At 41.9% G+C, this 26,149-nt stretch overlaps 1 protein-coding gene across 4 annotated transcripts in view; it reads right to left on the reverse strand.

The window, feature by feature from the left end:
* The window catches only part of tnpo1 (transportin 1), a 192,949-nt gene that overhangs the window by 48,187 nt on the left and 118,613 nt on the right, over positions 1–26,149 (reverse strand). For all 4 annotated transcript variants that reach the window (XM_078564104.1, XM_078564093.1, XM_078564123.1 and 1 more), the window contains exons 8-11: positions 17,661–17,783; positions 16,916–17,034; positions 1,835–1,895; positions 1,525–1,693 (exon numbers count right to left, since the gene is read on the reverse strand). In XM_078564104.1, the coding sequence (XP_078420230.1) occupies positions 1,525–1,693; positions 1,835–1,895; positions 16,916–17,034; positions 17,661–17,783 (472 nt within the window). The remainder of the gene's footprint in view (positions 1–1,524; positions 1,694–1,834; positions 1,896–16,915; positions 17,035–17,660; positions 17,784–26,149) is intronic.

Here is a 26,149-nt window from a genome sequence, read left to right on the forward strand (position 1 = left end):
AAATGGTTACTGTTGTTATCAATCTCTTGCAACACAAAAATGTCCTTATTTTATTTGATATTAGGATGTGGGCATTGTTGTCATGATGCTACTGTTCATCTTTTGCTACATTGAGAAGGTGGTAGTTAGCTTCCGGTAGAGAGAGGAGAAAAGGAGAAGGAGAGGAGCCATCTATTAAAAGAAAGGCTTGCAACATTATGCAAGGTAATACATGACAGAGAATTGATGCCTTTTGGTGTAACTACCTGATGTGGAGAAATGCCAAGCGTCACAAAGTAGGAGTAAGAGAAATATATAAAAAGTGGAAAACTGTAATGAGGATTTGGAGGGTTTGATCTGACATGGCTACAAGCACTATATTTTAAATATATGCACCAGAAGCTTAATTCCTGAATGCACAAGCTCAATGTTTCAAGGACGTCATTGTTTTTGAGGAACAGATAGAATATATGATCATAAAGAAAAAACATCCTTTAACATAAACATATTAGTTCCTTCTTTTTAGACCCAAGGAAATAATTACATAATAGAAATGAGAATCTCTCTTCTGGAAATTTACTTGAACACATTTTAAGGCCTAGAGAAAAATTATGCATACGTTTAATTCAGATTAAATCAAAGTGAAATTTTATTACAGTACATTTTCTGCAGGAATTTCAGGTCTAATAGTTAAAATTGCAGGTTTTGTTCTGTGCCTTAGGAACATAATATGATGCAACAGTACTAATATTACAAACACCTTAAAACATTTTTGCACAAGTTTCTCTTTAGCAGGGCTTCGACATCTGGTCTGCAATTCCATTCCCACAAGCATGCTTTCATTAGGCACCTATTTAATCCAGATGTCTTTTGGTCTTTGAGCCTCCCCCGAACCCAAAAATAAACGCCATTATTTCATTTGACATAACCTTTTTGGAACTTTAATAGTGTTACCATTTTGTTTCAGATATTACGATTGCATCAATTTTAGTACTTCACAGAGCATCCACTTTTTCCATTATTCACAAAGCTTTGTACAGGTGCTTTCTATAATAATGACACACTTCAATAAAAGTACTTATTTTACTTCTCAGTAAACGCCAACTCAGACAAAAACAGATATAATTGCAAACCCAAATCCCAGTTCATGGGAAACATTGCTCATAGCTATCTGCCGACAATAGGTTTTTGAGCTTTATAAATTGCATCAATTCCATCCTTTTTAAAACTAAATGACACCTGAGTGAAACAGAGGCATTATATGCTGGAGGATGAATGTTCTCACTTAAGTGTTCCACAGCATTCTGATCAATTTACCTGCAATGTTAACTATATGTTCATAAGTTGATCATAGTACCGCCCCCACCACTCCTAGCCAACCATTTGCCACAACAACTTCCTTGTGTTACTTCCCTACATTAAAATTGGTTTATTCATTATCCTAAAAGCATTTTATACAAACCAGGGTAGAGCTTAAAATTGCTCAAAAAGTTATGTTGAATAGGAAAGAAAATCAAATTAAGCAAGACTTTCATTTAAACATACTTAAATTCCAATCAGAAATTGTATCATCATCATCGAGATCATCCTCCTCCTCCTCCTCTTCACCGATTCCATCCTCTTCATGCTGCTGAGCAACGGTTCGAGATCTATGAAAGCGAGGTTTAATATCCTGCTCATTATCAGGAACAGCTTCATCTTCCTCAACATCACCCTGAAAAAAATTAAGTACTTAATTGTTATTAATTTCTTAAACAGAAGAACACCTCACTCTCAGATGACACAGCACGTGGACTGCTAGTAAGTTAGCAATAAACTTAAAATTTAGTGTTTAGACATAAACTACATAACTCACCTTAAGAAGAATAATATCAATTTCTGAATATTTCATCCCATTCACAAGGACAGGTATCAACCTGAAATTAACAATTTTTCTTAAGTCAACTCTTGTTTTGACTATATGCAGTTCAACATGATTAAATATTTTCTACAATGATTCACTGAAATGATACTAAGATGCTATAAATTTCGTAGCACATACAATAATAGACAATTTGAAATCTGAGTACAAGTATTGGATAAGTTAGTTATTTAAGACTACCAAAGCTTTTGTGCTGATAAGTGAGTTAGGGAGGTTTACCTAGGTGACGAACTTCCACGCTTGCCTAAATTTATGTTTGCTTCATACTGAAAATCAAGACCAATTTACCAGAGCTCCGCTCCCACCTGAGTCACTGCCCTCGGTTGCGGTTTCCTCACTGCCCTTGGATGTGGTTTCCTGGAGTTAAGACACAACGTGGACGAGCCACGTAAACACTCGGATTGGACGCTACAAACCTCCCTGTCGCTTGCCATTTTAACACTCCACCCTGTTCTCTTGCCAACATGTCTGTCCTTGACTTGCTGCATTGTTCCAGTGAAGCCCAACGCAAACTGGAGGAACAGCACCTCATCTTCCGACTAGGAACTTTACAGCCCTCTGGGCTGAATATTGAATTCAACAACTTTAGATCTTAAACTCCCCCTCCCCCCATCCCCACCCCGTTTCTTTTTCCCCCCCACCCGCTTTTTTTTTTCAATAATTTATATAGATTCTTCTTTCCCCACCTATTTCCATTATTTTTAAATCTAAAACTAAAACCTTTAGTCTTTCCACCCCACCCCCAATAGAGCTGTACTTTGAATATCCTGTTTTCCATTCTTAATTAGCACTTTTCTCAGACAAAGACCACCACCTTCAACACCTCTTTGACCCTTTTGTCTGTGACATCTTTTGATTATTATCTGCTCACACCACACCCTCAATGTGTCTCTTCCCCCCCCCCCACCCACCTTAAACCAATTTATATTTCTCCCTTGTTGAAACTATGCTGCAGTTCTGCCGAAGGGCCATGAAGGCTCGAAACGTTGACTGATTTCTTCTCCGCCGATGCTGCCAGACTTGCTGAGTTTTTCCAGGTAATTCTGTTTTTGTTTTGTTTTGGATTTTCAGCATCCGCAGTAGCTTTTTGTTTTTATCTTAGTAATCCAGGGCAATGTTCTGGGGAATCTCAGCATGGCAAATGGTGAAATTTGAATTCAATAAAAATCTGGAATTAAAAGTCTGATGATTACCATGAAACCATTGTCGATTGTCGTAAAATCCCATCTGGTTCACTAATGTCCTTTAGGGAAGGGGGTCTGCCATCCTTACCTGATGTGGTCTACCTGTGACTCCAGACCCAAAGCAATGTGATTGACTCTTAACAGCCCTCTGAAATGGCCTAACAAGCCTCTCAGTTATATCAAACTGCTAAAAAGTCTGAATGGATTGGAACTGGACAAACCACCCGACATTGACCTAGTCACCAGAAATGCCAATGGCAAACTCAGCCCTTTCGACCCTGCAAAATCCTCTGGACTAGCATCTGGTGGCTAGTGCCAAAATTGGGAGAACTATCTCAAGGAATCATACCTTACAGACAATGTCCCAGACACCACCACCACCACACCTGGGTATGTCCTGTCCCACCGGCAGGACAGACCCAGTACAGATGGCGGCACAGTGGTATACAGTCAGGAGGGAGTTGCCCTGGGAGTCCTCAACAGCGACTCCGGACCCCATGAAGTCTCATGACATCAGGTCAAACACGGGCAAGGAAACCTCCTGCTGATTACCAAGTACTATCCCCCCTCAGCTGATGAATTATACTCCTCCACATTGAACATCACTTGGAGGAAGCACTGAGGGTGTCGAGGTGCAGAATGTACTCTGTGGGGACTTCAAAGTCCACCACCAAGAGTGCTTCAGAAGCACCACTACAGATCGAGCTGGCTGAGTTTAAAGGACATAGCTGCTAGACTGGGTGTGCAGCAGGTGTTGAGGGAACAAGAGGGAAAAACATGACATCCTCACTAACCTGCCTGCCGCAGATGCATCTGTCCATGGCTGTATTGGTAGGAGTTACCAAAGAGTCCCATCGTCACATTGAGACGACCCTCCATCGTGTTGTCTGGCATTAACACCGTGCTAAATGGGATAGATTTCGAACAGATCTAGCAACTCAAGACTGGGCATCCATTAGGCGCTGTGGGCCATCAGCAGCAGCAGAATTGTGCTCAACCAAACTGTAACCTCATGGCCTGGCATACCCCCACTCTACCATTGCCATCAAGCCAGGGAATCAACCTTGGTTCAAAGAAGAGTGCAGGAGGGCATTTCAGGAGCAGTCCCAGGCATACCTAAAAATGAGGTGTCAACCTGGTGAAGCCAAAACTCAGGGCTACTTACATACCAAATAACATAAGCAGCAAGTGATAGACAGAGCTAAGCAATTCCACAACCAACAGATCAGATCTAAGCTCTGCCATATCCAGTCACGAATGGAGGACGACAATTAAACAAAAGATTAGAGGCAGTGGCTCCGCAAATATCCACATCCTCAATGATGGAGGAGCCCAACACAGCAGTGTAAGAGATAAGGCTGAAGCATTTACAACAATCTTCAGCCAGAAGTGCCCAGTGATGATCCATCTCGGCTTCCTCTGGATTTCCCCAGCATCACAGATGCCAGTCTTCAGCCAATTTAACTCGCTCCACCTGACATCAAGAAACGGCTGAAGGCACTGGATACTGAAAAAGCTATGGGCCCTGACAATATTCCGGCAATAGCACTAAAGACGTGCTCCAGAACTTGCTGTGCCCTGAGCCAAGTTGTTACAGTACAGCTACAGGCATCTACCCAGCTATGTGGAAAATTGCCCAGGTGCGTCCTGTACACAAAAAGGACAAATCGAACGCCATCAATTACTGCCCCATCAGTCTACTCTCAATCATCAGTAAAACGATGGAAGGGGTCATCAACAGTACTAACAAGTGGCACTTGCTTAGCAATAACCTGCTCACTGACACCCAGTTTGGGCTACGCCAGGGCCACTCAACTTCTGACCTCATTACATCATTGGTTCAAACATGAGGGAAAAAAGAGCTGAACTCCAGAGGTGAGGTGAGTGCATTTGACCCAGTAGCCCTAGCAAAACTGGAGTCAATATGAATCAGAAGGGGAAACTCTCCGTTGGTTGGGGTCATACCTTGCACAAAGGAAGATGGTTGTGGTTGTTGGAGGTCAATCTTAGTTCCAGGGCATCACTGCAGGTGTTCCTCAGAGTAGCGTCCTAGGCCCAACCATCTTCAGCTGCTTCATCAATGACATTCCTTCCATCATAAGGTCAGAAGTGGGGATGTTCGTTGATGACTGCACAATGTTCAGCATCATTCGCGACTCCTCAGATACTGAAGCAGTCCATGTCCAAATGCAGCAAGACCTGGACAATGTCCAAGCTTGGGCTGACAAGTGGCAAGTAACATTTGTGCCACACCAAGTGCCAGGCAATGACCATCACCAAGAGAAAATCCAACCAACCATCGCCCTTTGATATGGGCATTACCATTGACCAGAAACTGAACTGGACAAGCCAAATGAATACTGTGGCTACAAGAACAGGTCAGAGGCTAGGAATCCTGCAGCGAGTAACTCACCTCCCAATTACCCATAGACTGTCCACCATCTACAAGGCACAAGTCAGGAGAGTGAAGGAATATTCCCCACTTGCTTCGAAGAGTGCAGATCTAACACTCAAGAAACTTGACATCATCCAGGGCAAAGCAGCCCACTTGATTGGCACCCCATCCACAAACATTCACTGCCCCCATCACCGATGTAGTAGTTTGTACCATCCACAAGATGCACTGCAGAAACTCACCAAGGCTCCTTAGATAGCATCTTCCGAATGCACGGCCACTACTATCTAGAAGGACAAGGGCAGCAGACACATGGTAGCACCCCCATCTGGAAGTTCCCCTCAAAGCCACTCACCATCCCGATTTGGAACTATATCTCCGCTCCTTCACTGTCGCTGGGTCAAAATCCTGGAACTCCCTCTCTAATAACACTATGGGTGTACCTACTCCACATGGACTTCAATGGTTCCAGAAGGCAGATCATCACCACCTCAAGGGCAATTAGTGATGGGCAATAAATGCTGGCCTAGCCAGTGACGCCCATATCCCATGAACAAATACAAAAAAAACACAGGACAGATACAGAAACAGTAAGATCTTGTGGTGAGAAACTGTTGATATGTTGGTAAGATATGGCTAACAATAGGTTGCCTAAATGATCTAAATATATCTTGCAGCTAACAACGGTCATTCTATGCATTTTCTTAAGGCTTTTGCTGCCCCTTTGGCTACCTCTGCCCGCACACTGTCCAACATAGAAACTTATGAACATGAGTAGGCCATTCAGCCCATCGAGCCTGCTCCGCCATTCATTCAGATCATGGCTGATCATCTACTTCAACATCACTTTCCTGCGCTCTCTCCATATCCCTTGATGTTATTAGTCGCCAGAAATCAATCAATTTCTGTTTTGAACATGCTCAATGATCGAGCTTCCACAGCCCTCTGGGGTAGAGAATTACAAAGATTCACCACCCTCAGTGAAGAAATTCCTCCTCATTGGTCTTAAATGGCCTACCCCTTATCCTGAGATTGTGTTCCCTGGTTTTAGACTCACCAACCAGGAGAAACATCATCTCTACATCCACCCTATCACGTACTGCAAGAGTTTTATAAGCTTCAATGAGGTCACCCCTCATTATTCAAAACTCTAGGGAATACAGACCCAGTCACCCCAATCACTCCTCATAAAACAATCCTGCCTTCCCAGGGGTTAATCTGGTGAACCTGCGTTGCACCCCCTTTATGATAAGTATATCCCTCCTTAGATAAGACCACCAAAACTGTACACAATACTCCAGGTGAGGTTTTACCAAGGCTCTATACAACTGCAGCAAGACATCTTTACTTCTGTACTCAAATCCCCTTGCGATGAAAGCCAACATACCATTTGCCTTCCTAATTGCTTGCTGCACCTGCATGCCAATTTATGGTAGCTCATGAACTAGGGCCCGCACGTCCCAATCTCTCACCATTTAAGAAAAATTCTGCCATTGTTTTTTCTACCAAAGTGAATAACTTCATACTTATTCACATTGCATTCCATCTGCCATGTTCTAATCCATTCACTTATCCTGTCCAAGTCCTCTTGAAGCCTCCTTGCATCATCCTCATCACAACTTACGCTTCCACCCAGTTTGGTGTCACCAGCAATCTGGATTTAGGTGCTTTGTCCTCCAAATCCTCAATGTTGTATGGTGTCTATTAACCCCAACCAAATTATATGGCATAGCACTCGGATTGATCAAACACCTGAAGCATGCTTTCAACATTCCACCTTTTTTGATTTCTCTGGTGGTGGAATGCATGTTATAGCAATGTCCTGGGAAAGTGCACAGGTCTCATCAGCTATGCCTGGACAGCGTAGTTTGCATTGCTTAGACTTTATTTCTGGGTGAAAAAATACTTGGATTATGAACGAGTGTATCAAGACAGCTGCCAGGAAAGCAAACATTAATTTACATAACGTGGTGACAGTAGTCACAAGCTAGCTGAACACTGAGAAAATGCACCTCTTTCCTGTTGTCACAGATGATGACATTGATGAAGGGAGCACCTATCATCAGGTTGGTACAATTTTTCATGGACTCTGTGTCAAGTAGAAACATAAGTGCCTCAATCTGTATATTCTTGTTTAGCAATGCAATGGTCAGATATGGAGTAGTGTTTGGTTCTTTTAACTACACTACAAAAATATGTACCAGCATTGGAAAAGGTATTGAGAAAAGCATCAACACACCCCAAGTTTAAAGGCGATGTACCACGAAGAGCAATTAGAACCTCAAAAGTTTAGATAAGGGTATTGAGAGAACAGTTTAGAAGAGTATATTAAAACATTAAACCTTGAGCCACAAGAGACAAATGAAGTACAAAAAGCCAAAAGGACTGGAGCTTAACCTCAGCAGAGGTAGCTGAGGGGTTCAGTAAACCTTAAAATTAAATTAATTTTAAAAATCAGTGTGTTGAGTTTCAACATACTAAAAACTTTTTTAAATGGCTTAATCCGGGGGAATAACCATACAATACAGGAGGCTTTAAGTGTTTCATGAGTTTTAAAAACTTTATTCTTACACTGGCTAGGCCAGCATTTATGTTGTACATCCCCAATTGCCCTCGAGAAGGTGGTGGTGAACCTCTGCCTTGAATGCTGCAGTCCCCGTGGTGTAGGGACACCCACAGTGCTATTAGAGAGGAAGTTCCAGGATTCTGATCCAGCAACAGTCAAGGAATGGCAATGTAATTCCAAGTCAGGACGGTGTGCGGCTTGGAGGGGAACTTGCAGGTGCTGGTGTTCCCATGCATCTGCTGCCCTTGTCCTTTTCTAGGTGGTAGAGGTTGCAGGTTTGGAAGGTGCTGTCGAAAGAGCCTTGGTGTGTTGCTGCAGTGCATCTTATAGATGGTACACAGTGTTGTCACTGTCATAGAGATCTACAGCACAGAAAAAGGCTCTTCGGCTCACCAAGTCTGTGCCAGTCGAACGAGTACCTAATTATTCTAATCCCGTTTTCCAGCACTAGGCCCATAGCCTTGTATGCCATGGCATCGCAAGTGCACATACAAACACTTCATAAATGTTATGAGGGTTTCTGCCTCTACCACACTTTCAGGCAGAGAGTTCCAGATTCCCACTGCCCTCTGGGTGAAAAAATTCTTCCTCACATTCCCTCTAAACCTCCTGCCCCTTATCTTAAATCTATGCCTCCTGGTTATTGACCTCTCCACTAAAGGGGAAAAGCTCCTTCCTGTCCACCCTATCTGTGCCCCTCATAATTTTATATAACTCAATCATGTCCCCCCTCAATCGCCTCTGCTCCAGGGAAAATAACCCCAGTCTATCCAATCTCTCCTCATAACTAAAACTCTCCAGTCCAGGCAACATTTTGGTAAATCTCCTCTGCACTCCCTCTAGTGCAATCACATCCTTCCTATAATGCGGATTCCAGAACTGCATGCAATGCTTTAGCTGTGGTCTAACCAGCGTTTTATACAGTTCCAGCATAACCTCCTTGCTCTTATATTCTATGCCTCGGCTAATAAAGGCAAGTATTCCATATGCCTTCTTAACCACCTTATCTACCTGTTCAGCTACCTTAAGGGTCCGGTGGGCATGCACACCAAGGTCCCTCTGATCCTCGGTACTTCCCAGGGTCCTACCATTCATCGTGTATTCCCGTGCCTTGTTTGTCCTGCCCAAGTGCATCACCTCACACTGATCCGGATTAAATTCCATTTGCCACTGATCAGCCCATCTGACCAGTTCGTCTATATCCTCCTGTAAACTAAGGCTTTCCTCCTCACTATTTACCACCCCACCAATTTTCGTGTCATCTGCGAACTTACTGATCAACTCTCCTACATTCAAGTCTAAATCGTTTATATATATCACAAACAGCAAGGGACCCAACACCGACCCATGTGGAAACCCACTGGACGTGGACATCCAGTCACAAAAACACTCTTCGACCATCACCCTCTGCTTCCTGCCACTCAACCAATTCTGGATCCAATTTGCCTTGTATCCCATGGGCTCTTACCTTCGTTATCAGTCTCCCATGCAGGACCTTATCAAAAGCCTTGCTGAAGTCCAAGTAGGCTACGTCACACTGGTGAAGGGAGTGAATGGGGTGCCAATCAAGCAGGCTGCTTTGTCCTAGATGGTGCCGAACTTCTGGAGTGCTGTTAGAGCTGAACTCATCCAAGCAAGTAGATGAGTGTACCTCACTGGTGAGACCACATCTGGAGTACTGTGTACAGTACTGGTCTCATTTAAGGAAGGATGTAAATGCTGGAATGAACTGGAAGCAGTTCAGAGAAGGTTCACTAGACTAATACCTGCAATGGGCGGGTTGTCTTACGAGGAAAAGTTGGACAGATCAGGCTTGTATCCACTGGAGTTTAGAAGACTTGATTGAAAGATCCTGAGGGATCTTGACAGTGAAAGTCACCGTAGTCCCAGAGGACCATAGGCTGCTTTCTTATTATTAAAGAGAGGTGACTGGTGCTGACTTTAACCTGAGGGTCGCCACACCTCAGATGAGGAGCAAGGTTGCGAAGGCGGGACCTCAGCTGGTTTGGGAATTGAACCTGGCTATTGGCATCATTCTGCATCACAAGCCAGCCGCCCAGCCAACCGAGCTAACCGATCCCTTGACAAGTTGGATGTGGAAAGAATGATTCATTTTGTGGGAGAATCTAGAACTAGTTGCCACTGAAAAATAAGGGGTCGCCCATTTAAGACAGAGATGAGGAGAAATTTCTTCTCTGAGGATCTTGAATCTTTGGAACTCTCTTCCATAAAAGGCGGTGCAAGCAGAATCTTTGAATATTTTTAAGGCAGGAGTAGGCAGATTCTTGATAAGCAAGGGGGTGAAAGGTTATCAGGGTAGGCGGGAATGTGGAGTTGAGGTTACAATCAGATTAGTCAGAATCTTATTGAATGGTGGAGCTGGTGGACAAGCTTTGAGGGGTCAGCAAGTGAGTTACTCTCCACAGAATTCCGAGCTCCTGGCCTGCTCTTGTAGCCACAATATTCATATGGTTGGTCCAGTTCAGTTCCTGGTCAACGGTAATCCCAGCATGTTGATAGTGAGGGATTCAGCAATGGTAAAGTCATTGAATGTCAAGGGTAGATGGTTGAATTCTCTCTTATTGGAGATGGTCATTGCCTGACATTTTTGCAGCATGAGTGTTACTTGCTACGCATCAGCCCAAGCCTGAGTGTTGTTCAGGTCTTATTGCATATGGGCATGGACTGCTTCAGTATCTGAGGAGTCATGAATGGTGCTGAACATTGTGCGATCATCAGCGAACATCTCCACTTTTGACCTTATGACGGAGGGCAGGTCATTGATGAAGCTGCTGAAGGTTTGGCCTAGTATACTACCCTAAGGGACTCGGATGATTGACCTCCAACAACCACAACCATCTTCCTTTGTGCAGGTATGACTCCAACCACTGGAGAGTTCCCCCGATTCCCATTGACTCCAGTTTTGCGAGGGCCCCTTGATGACACACCCAGTCAAATGCTGCCTTGATGTCAAGGGCAGTCACTCTCACCTCACGAGTTCAGCTCTTTTGTCCATGTTTGAACCAAGGGTGTAATGAGGTCAGGAGCTGAGTGGTCCTGGCGGAACCCAAACCAGCCGTCAGTGAGCAGGTTATTGCTGACTAAGTGCCGATCGATAGTACTGTCAACGACCCTTCCATCACTTTGCTGATGATTCTGACACGACTTATGTCTAGGAAAATAGTTTGAGTTTGAGGGGCAATTATGTACACTCAAGTCATTGAGCTGAAGTGGAATATTTGGAACATTTTTTACAGAAAGTGATCACTAAGGCAAGGCAAGTTGTTAAGGAAGCAAGTGACCATACATCAGTGTAGGAAGAGGAGTCAAAAAGCATTTCAGGGATTCCACAAGAATACTAATAGATATTCAGTACCGAATACTGGTAACAATGACAGTAACTCAAGAGGACAACAATCATGAGCATGCTGCAGGATCATTGAGCAAGTGGACCCTAAAAAAAAAGGGGATGTAAATTACAATGAAGATAAAACACAGAAAAAAGTTACTTGGTCCAACCTGTCCATGCTGGCGTTTATGCTCCACTCGAGCTGCCTCCCATTCTTCCTCACCTATCAGCATAACCCTCCATTCTGTTCTCCAACATACGCTTATCTATCTTCCACTTAAATGCATATATTCTACTTGCCTTCAATGAGATCTTGTGGTAGCAAGTTTCACGTTCTCAACATTCTCAGAATGAAGTTTATTTTGAATTCTTTTTAATTTCTTGGTGACTTATACTGATGACCTCTCGTTCGCTCTTCCTTTCAAGTGGAAACACTCTGTCTACTTTATCAAAATCTTTCATAATTTTAAAGGCTCTGATTAGGTAATCTCTCAGCCATCTCTTTTCAAGAGAAAAAGAGACCCACCCTGTTCTTTCTTTCTGGAGAGGTATAAACTCTCAGTTCAGAAACAGCTCAAGGGGCTAAGTGGCCTTGTTCCTTGTAAAATTATCCTTGCAAATTTTTTCTGCACCCTCTCTAGAGCCTCTATATCCTTAAGTGTGGTTTAACCGAAGTTTAATACGAGTTCAGCATAGCTTCTCTACGTTTCAATTCTATCCCTCTAGAAATGAATCATCATGCTTGGTTTGCTTTTGCGTTGTCTTATTGACCTGCATCAAAACTTCTAACAATTTGTGTATTTGTACTCCATTTGCTCTTCTACTCATTTAGATTCTTATTTTCTAGGTCATATGTGACCTCCTTATTTTTCTTACTAAAACATAATATCTCACACTCTTAGCCAGGTTGAAATTAATTTGCCAACTATATGCCCATTCTGGAAGTTCCTTAACGTCTGTAATTTGTTGCAGTCCTCCGATCTCTCTCAATTTGGATCTGCAAATTTAGAAATTGTGTTTTTGATTCTAAAGTCTAAATCATTGACATATATTGTGAACAAGTAGCGTTACTAGCACTGATCCTTGTGGGATCTCATTTCCCACCTTCTGTCTCTCTTAACCCATACTCTGTGCTTTCTTACAGCCAGCTGGGTTGTCATTCTGTTTAGAACAGGAGCGCAAGAACAAGAACTATACAGGAACAACAGGACCGTGGTGAGGGGTGACTCTTATTGTCCAAAGATAGGCTGGAACCAAAGTCATGTAAGCAGCAAAGATGATGAGAAGTTTATACAATGTGTCCAATACTGCTTTCCGGAATAGTACGTTTTTAAGTCCAACATGAAAGAGAGCAATGCTAGATCTAAATCTAGGCATGGACAAAATCGTCAAAAACAGTGCTAATCCTTCTGTGCTATAAATCGTTCTATGTTTCTAAATGAAGTGGGTAATGTGGGCCAATCAGGGTAGAGAAATATTTGGGGAAAAATAACCATAACGATTAGGTTCAATACAAGAATTGAGAAAGAGAAGAAACAGTTGAAGAGAGAGAAGTACTTGACTGGAAAAAGTTGAAGTCAATTTTAACTAAAGAATTAACCCAGATATACTGAAATGAAAATTTGGTAGATACGACAGTGCACAAACAATAGAAAACATTCAAATAGATGATATTTTGGGTATATACTAGATATATTCCCATAAATATTAAAGGTGGTGCAACAAAAGCTTGAATTTCTTGGATGAGTGAAAAAATTCAACTTAGAATGAAGCTTAAAAGACACATGCCTAATCTAAAGCCAATAAAAACTGTACTGAAAATATTGAGCAATATCTAAGAGGGCATATGAAACCATGAACTGGTAGGTGACAAACAGAAAAATAAAACTATTTTATATACAAAATAGTAAAATAATGAAAGATTAGGGCTAATTAGAAATACAAAGGGATCTCAGAGGATGGGGAAATCGCAAATCCTTGTTTCATTTTCGTAGCAGTTTGATAGTAGGAACGAAAGGCTACAAAAGGAAGTGGTAGAACAATTAGGATACCTACAGAAAAGCATATGAGACCGAAAAAACCTTTTTAAAAAACTCATTGATGGGTTGTAGGTCTTGCTGGCTTCCTAATTGCCCTGGAGGAGGTGATGGTGGGCTGCCTTCTTGAACCGCTGCAGTCCATGTGGTGTAGTGCTGTTTGGGAGGGAGTTCCAGGATTTTGATCCAGCGACAGTGAAGGAATGGTGATATATTTCCAAGTCAGGATGGTGAGTAGCTTGGAAAGGAACTTCCAGGTGGTGCTGTTTCCATTTATCTGCTGCACTTGTCCTTCTAGATGGTAGCAGTTGTGGGTTTGGAAGATGCTGCCGAAGAAGCTTTGGTGAGTTTCTGCAGTGCATCTTGTAGATGGTACACACTGCTGCTATTGTTCATTGATGGTGGAAGGAATGAATGTTTGTGGTATTGGTGCCAATCAAGAGGCTGCTTTGTCCTGGATGGTGTCAAGCCTCTTGAGTGTCGTTGGAGCTACACTCATCCAGGCAAGTGGAGAGTATTCCATAACACTCCTGACTTGCACGTTGTAGATGGTAGACAGGCTTTGGGAATCAGGAGGTGAGTTACTCACTGCAGAATTCCTAGCCTCTGACCTGCTCTTTTAGCCACAGTATTTACATAGCTAGTCCAGTAATGCCATTGAATGAGCGATGGCTAGATTCCTTCTTGTTGGCGATGGCCATTGCCTGGCACTTGTGTGGCGCAAATGTCACTGTAAGAATTCAAAGTGGAAAAGAAATACTTCCTAGAATGAAGTTATGTCAGAGTGGAAATAGCATGCTTGGACCCATAATCTTTAAAACTTCTAGGGGTATGGAAGTGGCACCAAGTGCTGTAAATGTTTAACAGGACGAAAGCAATACACCCGAGAACTATATGCCAGGGAACCTAAAATCAGGATAGTTCAGCTTCTAGTGGTCATAATATGGGATAGATTTAATACTCATGTATATGGTAGTGGTTGTGGGTTTGGAAGATGCTGCCTAAGGAGCTTTGGTGAGTTTCTGCAATGCATCTTGTGGATGGTACACGCTGCTGCTATTGTTCATCGGTGGCGGAGGGAGTGAATGTTTGTGGTATTGGTTTATATATATGGATTAACTAGTCCATCTCCCATAGCATTACACATAGGATGTCAAGCCAAGGTACTTTTCAGGCCAAGCAGGTCAGTGGGCAGGGAGATAACTGAATGAGGGTGGGAAAGAAGACAGGGGATAGATGGCATAGGTAGAAAATGAAAAGATCTGCATTTATATAGCATCCTTCACAACCACAGAACGTCCCAAAGCCATTTACAGCCAATTATGTACTTCTGAAGTGTAATCACTGTTGTAATGTAAGAAATGTGGCAGCCAATTTGTACACAGTAGGCTCCTACAAACAGCAATGCGATAATGAACAGATAATCTGTTTTTGTGATGTTGATTGAGGGATAAATATTGTCCAGACCACTGGGAATAACTCTCCTACTCCTTTTTGAAATAGTGCCATGGGGTCTTTTATGTCCAACCGAGGGGCAGAATGGGTCAGTATAACATGCCTTCTGTAAGGCAGCACCTCTGATAGTGCAGCAACACTCAGTACTACATTGGAGTATTGGCCTTGATTTTTGTGCTCAAGTCCTGGCGTGTGGCTTGAATCCACAACCTTCTGACTCAGAGGCAAATGTGCTCCCAAATGACCCACAACTGACAGATGAAATGGGCTGGAAAGAGGGATGAAAGGAAGAGCAAAACAAAAATAGAAACAGAAATACCTGGAAAAACTCAGCAGGTCTGGCAGCATCGGCGGAGAAGAGCACAGTTGACATTTCGAGTCCTCATGACCCTTCAACAGGCCAAAGTAAAAATAGGAAAGGGATGAAATATAAGCTGGTTTGGAGGTGGGGGGGGGGTTGTTGGGACAAGAAGCCAGTAATAGGTGGAGATAACCAAAAGATGTCACTGACAAAAGGACAAAGTGGTGTTGAAGGTGGTGACTCGAAACGTCAACTGTGCTCTTCTCCGCCAATGCTGCCAGACCTGCTGAGTTTTTCCAGGTATTTCTGTTTTTGTTTTGGATTTCCAGCATCCGCAGTTCTTTGCTTTTATCTCTGATGAAAGGAAGAGGATAGGAGAAGGAAAAGGAAGATGCGAGAGTATCTCTGCCTATGTCCCTGTTCCACATCACTGTGCAACTCCACATTACGTCTTTGGGATTTACCTCCGCTCCTCACCCCCAAAAGGCTTTTTTTTTTAAGGTTTACATTTTCAATAATTTTTCTCATGACTGCCTTTGGTCTGCTGGAATTGTCCCTGGCCATGCTGCAGTTTGTCAATTGACTCGGGAACTTTTGGCCATGTCAATGTGATTTTGTATCATACAGCCTTCTAATATCCATTTAGAATTTTGCCACCATTCTTTTTTAATACATATTAAACGAGATAGAGAGCACCAATTTGTAAGGGAAAATTTGTGCCTGACAAATTTCATTGAGTTCTTTTGAAGGAACAGTGATTTGGCAAATAAATGGACTTTCAAAAGGTATTGATAAGGAATTCCAAAGGAATAACTGCATTCCAAAATAGGAGATAGCTGCTAATCATGACCAAAACGCCCAGCGAATTTCCTCATGTTCACTACCGACTGCAGTTTTGCATCAACTACAGCTGATAAGTTACTCAGCTATTCAGTCTCCAGCAACATCTTTTATACTGCTGCAGAGATCAGCATTATGCTACATAGTGCATCAGTATAGCCCACGAGATTGTTGAAAGGCAGCTTTGGCAAGATTTCTGATACCCTACAATTCCAAAGACACTGAATCCAGCTCGGAATTTTTCCTCACCTTTCTTTCCTGCATCTGCAAAACACATTCCCTACTGTAGAACAATTTCCTAATGTTCCAAGTGTCAGCTAACCTCAATTTCTAATTCCTGTTAACTTGTAGCTCATTAATCACACTGCAGTTAGATCATGCAGCTATAACACAGTCTTTTGGAGCCTGATGCGCATTTAACTAAACAAAGTAATACAATTCAATACCAAATGATCTTCTCAAGCTCGTTCTGGTATTAATTCTGAGCAAATATGTACATGAGGGAGATAAAGTCCAACTTCTCAATAGCCAATAAATGGTTACATTTTCAGTATTTTACTGAAAAAGAAAATCTGGCCAGGGTGTTTGGTCAACTTTAAAAATAATTTATTGCTATTGGAAATTTTGCGGCAATATATAAATGTCAATTCTTTCTCGTGTTCGCCAGATGAAAAATCCTAAAATACTACAGTAAGGTTCCTATTTCAATGGAAGGTTTAAATTTCCAATTATTTGTTTGAAGACAACCCAAAGGGATCAGTACTTTCAGTTACCAGATTGCTAATTCAATAAAGAGAGCTAGTGTAGGTTTGCATAGCAATAGAAAAGGCTTTTGTAAGTATTAGCACATTAAATATTAATGTTCTTACACTGACAAACAGTTACTCACAGAGACATATGTCCAGAAAGTACATCTTTGCATATGGGCTGTTCAGCCAACGTTAGCCAGAATTCGCACGCTTCCAATGCTACGTTTTCATCTTGATCCTGTGTCCTCTGCAACATGTACTGTAGTAAAATAATGCCTTCAATATCAGTAATACTCAACATCTTGGAAGAAAGCTGGAAGTCGAGCTTCAGAAAAAAACTTCCAGTGGTTAATTATTTAAATATGCAGCTATTTATTATAGAATTTGGCTTTGAAAGGAACAGTTCTATCCAGCACCATGCAAAATAAATCGACCCATCAAGATACTAACTAACAGGGTAACTTGCATAACCGGATATCAAGAATTACTGCATTTTACATATAACAGTGCTTATACCATAAAAGTAGGCTTCCATTTTAAAATTTGAAGTTGAGAATATTTCTAAAGTAATCAAAGATCAGTTGGTGGCATGACTTGAGGACAAGATTAAATTTTTTAAAAAGGAAACAAAATTACTCTCAAAAGTCGGTATTCATGGAACAAATTACCAGGACTAAAGAAAATGCAGAAAAATAAAGTGCTTGTAATTTACTAGTGAAAACAGATTAGGCAGACTATTGAGAAAGACTAAGACAAATTTGTATTTATACAGCACCTTTCACAATGACAGGACAACCCAAAATGCCTCAGTGCTAATTGCTTTAAGTATAGCTGTTGTGAAAAGCAAAATAAAACAAGCTGAGTGTGTTTTAATGTAGTTTTCACCTCAACAATGTTGTGCATCTGAGGAAGCAAGCGATCCATCCGAACTTCAAGCAGCATAACAAGTGCACGGCATACGTTTTTCCGCACTTCAGATTCTTCATCTCCAGCCAATGCAAACAAGTTCTAAAGAAATAGTATTTAATATTTAGAACTACATATTTTATATATTGCATAATAACCATCTCTTCCTCTAAAGGTTTAGTTTGCTGAATCTTTGATTCAGACAACCCTCATGAACTCATCCATCCATCCTGTCAATTTTTATATTATATTTTAGAATATTTTAGGAAACGTTAAAATGTTTTATAACCAGCCCCGATAGTGTTTAATGCAATTGCCTGTACACTCCTCTGAAATAAAATGAAGCTTGCATGGGATGACTCAAAAGATAGAGAAATACAAAGCTGTGTAATTAAGCTAAGCAGTTTTCAAAAGTAATATAACAAAAATTTTTATTTGAATAAAGCCTTAACAGTAAATAGCCATGAGTCTGAAAAATCTATGTACAGGGTCAAATTACCATTAGATTCAAGAAAAACTGGCATGTTGTTTCAACCTTTTATTTTGCAGGTTTCATTAAATTTTGTTAAATAAAATATTTATGTACTGCAGCAAGACAAGTATCTTCAGTGATCAGTTGGTCACTCTCAGCTGTCATGTGATAAATCTATTACTTGCAATCAAACTCTTCTGCTTTGAGTCACCACCTTGTTTCCTGGTCAGTTACACCAGGTTGGGCCATGTGTACTTTTTGAAAAAAAAAATCAGCAATCGCTAAGGCTTTATTACACACACCGGTACAGTTCTCAAGGCTTAAATTCAAGTTTCCTTTAATTTGCATACATTTCCAGCTACCGATGCTCCAATTCAATATTTATCTACTTTGAAGTGCAATTTAGACACCCGAGCTTTCAAAAATAAAATCTCAGAGTAAACAGTGTTACAACAATCTGCACTGCTGTTAACATACTACAGAGTGTTATTAATTATATCCTCTGTCATGTCAATCAACAGCTCCAGGCTTTACCAAAGACTATGCAGTCAATTAGAAATTTATTTTTAACACTGATCATGTTTTACAACATATGCAAAAGTTAACTGAAATTCTATGAGGAAGACTGCACCATCCCCAATAAAGGAGGTCTTAACTAAAGCATGAAGTCTAAATTCTCACTCTTGGGACAACAAAATCTTTATATTGAGTTTCTTATTACATAAAAATATGTGACTTGTGCCAGTAAAACTACATTCCACACCTCATTAGCTCATTATTCATTTTGAAAATGGAAAATTTACAACTTATTTTTCATTCTGAATTTAATAACTAACGAGGCAATAGAAGAGCAAGGATTTGCAAGTTAATCAGCTCAATTTCCTCATGTAGCAAATACCTCAAAAGTCAATCTATGCACCCTCACCAGCCCAATATACAGGTGAAAAAACAGTAACATTATCCATTTAATAGACCATGACGTCAAGGAGTTGTATCAGTATGACTTCCCTTTCAAATTCTATAATAGGCATTTCCTGTAAGATATTTTAGTCCTTTAGTGCTCACCATATGAAAAAAAGGTTAAAATGGAGCTAAGTATATGAAGAAAAATACAGCACAAGGGACACCAGTGTTGGATGTAGTGAGGAGGAATGGCAATTCTTTAGAAGAGTAATGTTTCCATTTTAAGGTGGCCTTATACATTGAGAAAATTAACATTAATCAACTTTAGAACATGCAAGAACACAAGAAGATCATAACTGCTCCATCATTCAATACAATCATGGCTGATCTTGAACTTCAACTCTACTTTCCTGCCCACTCCACATGTCCCTTGAATCCCTGAGGCACCAAAAATCTGCCTATCCCAGCCTTAAATATATTCAATGATGGAGCATCCACAACCCTCTGAGGTAGAGAATTCCAAAAATTGACAATCGTTTGAGTGAAGAAATTTCTCTTCATTTCAGTCCTAAATGATCACCCCCTTATCCTGAGATTGTGCCTGTGTTTTAGATTCTCCAGCCAGCAGAAACAACCTCTCAGTGTCTATCTTGTCACACTCCTTCAGAAGCATGCTTCAATGAGCTCACCTCTCATTCTTCTGAACTCCAGAGAATATAAGCCCAATTTACTCCGTGTCTCATCATAGGACAACCCTCTCATCTCAGAGCCCAATGTGGTGAACTTTTTTAAAATTCCACCAACACAGCATATCCTTCCTTAAATATGGAGACCAAACTGAACACAGTATTCCAGGTCTGATCTCACCAAAGCTCTGTGCAATTGTAGCAAGGTTTCTTTATTCCTGTACTCCATGCAATAAAGACCAACATGTCATTTGCCTTCCTAATTGCTTACTGTACCCGCAAGCTAACTTTATATTCCTTGTACAAGTACTCCCAAGTCTCCCGGAACATCAACATTTACAAGTTTCAAGCTTTTTAAAAGTATTGCTTTTCTATTCTTATGCCCAGTGAATAACCTCTCACTTTATACTCCATCTTATTGCCTACTTACTTAATCTGTCTATATCTCTTTGCAGCCCGTGTCCTTTTTTGAAAAAAAAATTCATTCATGGGATGTTGGCGTCACTCGCTGGGCCAGCATCCTTAACTGCCCTTGAGATGGTGGTGGTGGTGAGCTGCCTTCTTGAACTGTTGCAGTCCCTGTGATGTAGGTACACCCACAATGCTGTTAGGGAGTTCCAGGATTTTGATCCAGCGACAGCGAAGGAATGGTGATATATTTCCAAGTCAGGATGGTGAGTGGCTTGGAGGGGAGCTTCCAGGTGGTGGTGTTCCCATCTATCTGCTGCCCTTGTCCTTCTAGATGGTAGTGATCATTGGTTTGGAAGGTGCTGTCTAAGGAGCCTTGGTGAATTCCTGCAGTACATCTTGTAGAAGGTACACGCTGCTGCGACTGTGCTTGGGGTGGTGGAGGGAATGAATGTTTGTGGATGTGGTGCCAATTAAGTGAGCTGCTTTGTCCTGAATGGTGTCAAGCTTCTCGAGTGTTGTTGGAACTGCACTCATCCAGGCAAGTGGAGTGTATTACATATCACTCCTGACATGTGCCTTGTAGATGGTGGGATGGCTTTGGGGAGTCAGAAGGTGAGTTACTCACTGCAGGATTCCTAGCCTCTGACCTGCTCTTGTAGCCATGGTATCTGGTCAATGGTAACCTCCAGGATGTTGTCCTCCTCACCAGATACACTTCCAACTAGCTTAGTAACATCAACTAAGTTAGATACATTACTCCTTGTCTCCCTGCCATTAATATAGATTCTACATAGCTGAGGACTGAACACAGATCCTCGCGGCAGTCCACTAGTCACAGCCTGCCAACTTGAAAATGCCCCATTTATGCCTACTCTCTGCTGCCTAGCCATTAGCCATTCCTCTATCCATAGTAATATATCATCCCCAACTCCATGAGCCTTCAACTTGCCTATTATCTTTTGTGTGACATCTTATCGAACGCCTTTTGGAAACCCAGGTGTACTGTATCTACTGGTTCCCCCTTAGCTACTCCACTAGTTATATCCTCAAAAAACTCCAACAAGTTTGTCAAACAGGACTTCTAGTTCATAAAACCATGTTGACTTAGTCTGATCATATTATGATTTTCAAAGTGCATTGTTAAGGCTTCCTTTAAAATAGATTCCAGCACTTTCCCAAAAACTGGTGTCAGGCTACCTGGCCTGTAGTTTCCCGTTTTCTCTTTCCCTCCTTTCTTTAATAGTCGGGTTATATTTGCTAACTTCTAATCTGCTGGGACCATTCCAGAAACTAGGGAATTTTAGAAAATCATAGCCAGCGCATCCAGTACCTCTGAAGCCATCTCTTTTAGAGCCCTATGATTTAGGCCATCAGGTCCTGGGAATTTTGTCTCATTCTCCAAATACTATAGGGGAATGAGCTCAATGCCTTAGAAGCAGCACTCCTCTCAGTTCAAACGACACCAGCATCTAGATACTTCTTGCCAAATTAAAGTTTTGACAGGCAACAGCCTTGCAGACATTAATAGCCACTTACAATAGGCCCAGGACATGCAGCTGATTTTGTAAAACAATTTTTTTTAAAAAGTAGCAGCTGCTTTCTGACTAGATAATAACAATAGACATTGCAATCCATTTGGATTTTCAGTCTATTGCAATTTCAGCATCACAGACCACTCATGTACAACCTTTCTGGGCTGCCTGTTGGTTTGCCATGATGGATGCTCAATCGTCTGGCGATTGGAAAGAAAGATATTTCGGTATTCCAGATCGTGCTGGGGAAAGGTTATGAACCTTCCAGAGTTGGAGCGTTTCCAAAAATTTCTGCATTTCTTTTGGCAGGTTTAACACCTAGAAAGAAAATCATGCAGCCCTGAGACATACAGCGAGATCAGTCAAATACAAATTTGTAAAGGATTGTTCTTTAATAAGGGCATGAAAGAAAACTGGAAAGTTATTTACGCACGCAAAGACTCAACAAACTGCTAATTATCCATAATTCAACAAAAACACCAGACCATTTTCTGGTAAATATGTTTGCACAGATGCATTTGTGGGCTGGCACAAATGTCACGAGACTTGATTTCCAGTTGACCAGAGTTGGAAACCCAATTTGTGTACGAGAGCCCTTGCTCCCCATGACTAGGTGTGTCGTTACCTTTCCAATAACTAGGTAATTATTAGAGTGGTAAGGATTAAACAAAAAGCCCTCAATACCATACTTTGGCTTATTGATTATACAAGGTGACTTTGTTTGATCTTCTACTCCAGATTATCACTGAAGTTACAAATACATTTATTGCACTGTAAATAGATAAATGAAAATTTTGCTACTGCAAATGTACATCCTGATGATGTTCCTGACTAACTCAGTACTGTCGTCGCCAACCCAAAGCAGCAAAAAAGTAATTATGAAAGTATAGTATTATGAAAGCCAACTTAACTTCTCATCGAGAGCAGAGGTCGGGAACTCCAAGTCCCACCAGACTTCAGGGCTTTTATGCATGTGGAGACCGGAAGTGGGCTGCAGAGGCGCAGTTCAGCATTTTGAATTCTTTGGGCCAAGGATGGGCACAAAGGAGGAAAATGGCGCAAACAGATCATGTGACCATAAGCGGATCGCCAGGGGGCAGGGAAAAGGGACAGGGAGAGGTCCCAAAGGGAGAGGGGACACGGAGAGGGCCCAAAGGATGAGTCCCAGACAGGGGACATGGACAGAAAGAGGTCCCAGTCAAGTTAAAAAGGGAGGAACAGAGAAAGAGGCTCCTGGCAGGAAAACGGCTGTGGTTAGCAGACTTTAAGTGAAGAGGGCTCTGGCAGCGATCAAAGAGGGCTCAGGAGGAGCCCTGGCAGCGATCGAAGAGGGCTCAGGAGGAGCCCTGGCAGCGATCGAAGAGGGCTCAGGAGGAGCCCTGGCAGCGATCGAAGAGGGCTCAGGAGGAGCCCTGGCAGCGATCGAAGAGGGCTCAGGAGGAGCCCTGGCAGCGATCGAAGAGGGCTCAGGAGGAGCCCTGGCAGCGATCGAAGAGGGCTCAGGAGGAGCCCTGGCAGCGATCGAAGAGGGCTCAGGAGGAGCCCTGGCAGCCATCGAAGAGGGCTCAGGAGGAGCCCTGGCAGCCATCGAAGAGGGCTCAGGAGGAGCCCTGGCAGCCATCGAAGAGGGCTCAGGAGGAGCCCTGGCAGCCATCGAAGAGGGCTCAGGAGGAGCCCTGGCAGCCATCGAAGAGGGCTCAGGAGGAGCCCTGGCAGCGATCGAAGAGGGCTCAGGGGAAGCCCTGAAGATCCAAGAAGGCAGCAGTAGGTTGGCAACTGTGCTACAGGCATTTGGGGTGAAGCTACCCTTTTTGGAGCAGCAATGTCCTGAAGCTGTGCTTCTGAGTTAGTGTTCGAGTGCATACTCGAGAATCCAGGGTAACAGAATCTTGGGAGACTAGACTAAAACCCTGCGAGGCTGGCTGTCATAGATGCTGTCAGATGTGGAGCGACTTGGAGAGAATTGCAAGGCAGGATCTTCAAAAGTTAAGACTGGAATCCTTTGCGAGAGACAGAGTTTCAACAAGATTGGTTGACTCTCAGTGTTCACTGATGCCCGGGTGGTTTGTTGAGAAATCCGTGAGATCTGGTTCGGTCCCATCTGCCACTGGTTATGTAATGTGGTGTGTTCCACCACAGCCTGCCTGTTAATTCACATTTACCTCATATTAACCCTGAATGTTAGGGTATAAGATAGATATTGTAAATTGTTTACTTTTCTGACCTTGTACAGTAAATTCTGTTTTTGTTTGTTCAAAACCTATGGAATCTTGTGGCATTAATTCTCTTAGCAAGTGTCTTGAATCTCAAACTTTGGCGACTTTAAACAAAATGTTATTCGTCCCTGACCAGATTGTATCAAAACCTTGGGGGGGTGGGGTGGTCTGGTCTAGGATCTTAACAATAGGCAAGTTTGGTTGCTTTCTCAATAAACTGATTAAAAGTTTCTACCTAAACATTTCAGATGCACATTTCTCCCCATAACCAAAATCGAAATATTAAAATTAAGCCATTATCTTTTTGCTTTCAAGTCACAAGTATCTCTTTTTACTCCATTATCCTTAGAGGATAAAATGGGGAATTAATAATGGGAAACAAGGAAATAGCAGACTTTGAACAAGAATTTTGTATCTACCTACACGATAGCATCCCAAGAATAGTAGAAAATTAAGGGGCAAAAAGGAGTGAGAAACTTAAAACAATTAATACTGTGAAAGAAAGAGTATGATAAAAACTAATTGGACTAAAGGCTGACAATTACCCTGATGGCCAGGGTCCTAGAGTCTTAAAAGTGGTTGCAGGGATTATGGGTGCATTGGTTGTAACCTTCCAAACTTCACTAGATTCTGGAAAGGTCCTAACAGTTTCCTATTCAAGAAAGGAGGGGGGGGACACCAGAAAGTCAGGAACTGTAGGCCAGTTAGTCTAACATCTCTCATTAGTAAAATGCTGGAATCCAATATTAAGGAAGCAGTAGCAGGATGTTTAGAAAATCATAATACAATTAAGCAAAATCAACATGGTTTTGAGAAAGGGAAACAGTGTTTGAAAAGTGAGTTCTCTGAACATTTTATCAAGCAGGAGAAAAGGGGAACCAGGAAACAGTGTATTTGGATTTTCAAAAGGCATTCAATAAGGTGCCACATAAAAAGTAAGAGCTCATGGTGTTGGGGTTAATATATTAGCACAGATAGAGGACTGGCTAACTAAGAGGAAACTAGAAAATCAGGATAAATGGCCTTTTTCAGGTTGGCAAACTAACTAGTGGAGTCCTGCAGGGATCAGTGATGGGGCCTTAACTACTTATAATCTATATTAATGGCCTGGATGAAGGGACAAAGCGTATTCTAGCCAAGTTTGCTGACAATACAAAGATACATAGAAAAGCAAGTTGTGAGGAAGACACTGTCTGCAAAATGACACAGATAGATTAAGTGAGTGGGCACAACTTTACAAATGGAGTATAATGCAAGAAATGCAAGGTTACCCACTTTGGTAGGAAGAACAGAAAAGCAAAATATTGTTAAAATAGAGAGACACAACAGAATAAAGGGAACTGGTTTCAAAAACACAAGTAGTAGGAGCAGAAGTAGACCAAACAGCACATCAAGCATGCTCTGCCATTCAATATGATCATGGCTGACCTTGGGCTTCAACATTTTCCTGCCCCCTCCCCATATTCCTTAATTCCCTGAGGCACCAAAAATCTGCCTAGCCCAGCCTTAAATTATTCAACAATGGAACATCCCCAACCACTGGGGTAAAAAAATTCCAAGGATTCACAACACTGAGTGGAGAAATTTCTCATCTCAGTCATAAATGATTGGCCTCTTATCCTGTTTTAGAACCACCCCCAACTGGCAGAAACAATCTCTCAGCATCTAGCCAACAAGCCCCCTCAGATTTTGTAGGTTTCAATGAGAAAATGGAGTTGAAGCCCAAGATCAGCCATGATCATATTGAATGGCAGAGCAGACTTGATGTGCTGTGTGATCTACGCCTGCTCCTACTTCTCGTGTTCTTGAAAGTAGATCCCTTTGCCACAGCATTCTGTCGTCTCTCTCTATTTTAACGATATTTTGCTTTTCTGTTCTCCCTACCAAAGTGGATAACCTCACATTTTCCTGCATTATATTCTCATTCTTCTAAACTCAGAGAATATAGGCCCAATTTACTTAACCTATCATAGGACAACTCCCTCATCCCAGGGACCAATCTAGTGAACCTTCACTGTACTGCCTCCAATGCAAGTGTGTCCCGTTCTTAAACATAGAGACCAAAACTGCACACAGTATTCCTGATGTGGTCTCAGCAAAACCCTGTACAACTGTAGCAAGATTTATTGTTGTACTCCAATCCCCTCGCTAAAAAGGCCACCATGCCATTTGCCTTCCTAATTGCTTGCTGCACCTGCACGTTAATTAAAAAAAGGTTTTTTTTTTTAGGTCTACAACACAGAAAAAG

The sequence above is a fragment of the Cetorhinus maximus genome, chromosome 2 (assembly GCF_964194155.1).
Source record: "Cetorhinus maximus chromosome 2, sCetMax3.hap1.1, whole genome shotgun sequence".
Lineage (NCBI taxonomy): Eukaryota > Metazoa > Chordata > Chondrichthyes > Lamniformes > Cetorhinidae > Cetorhinus > Cetorhinus maximus.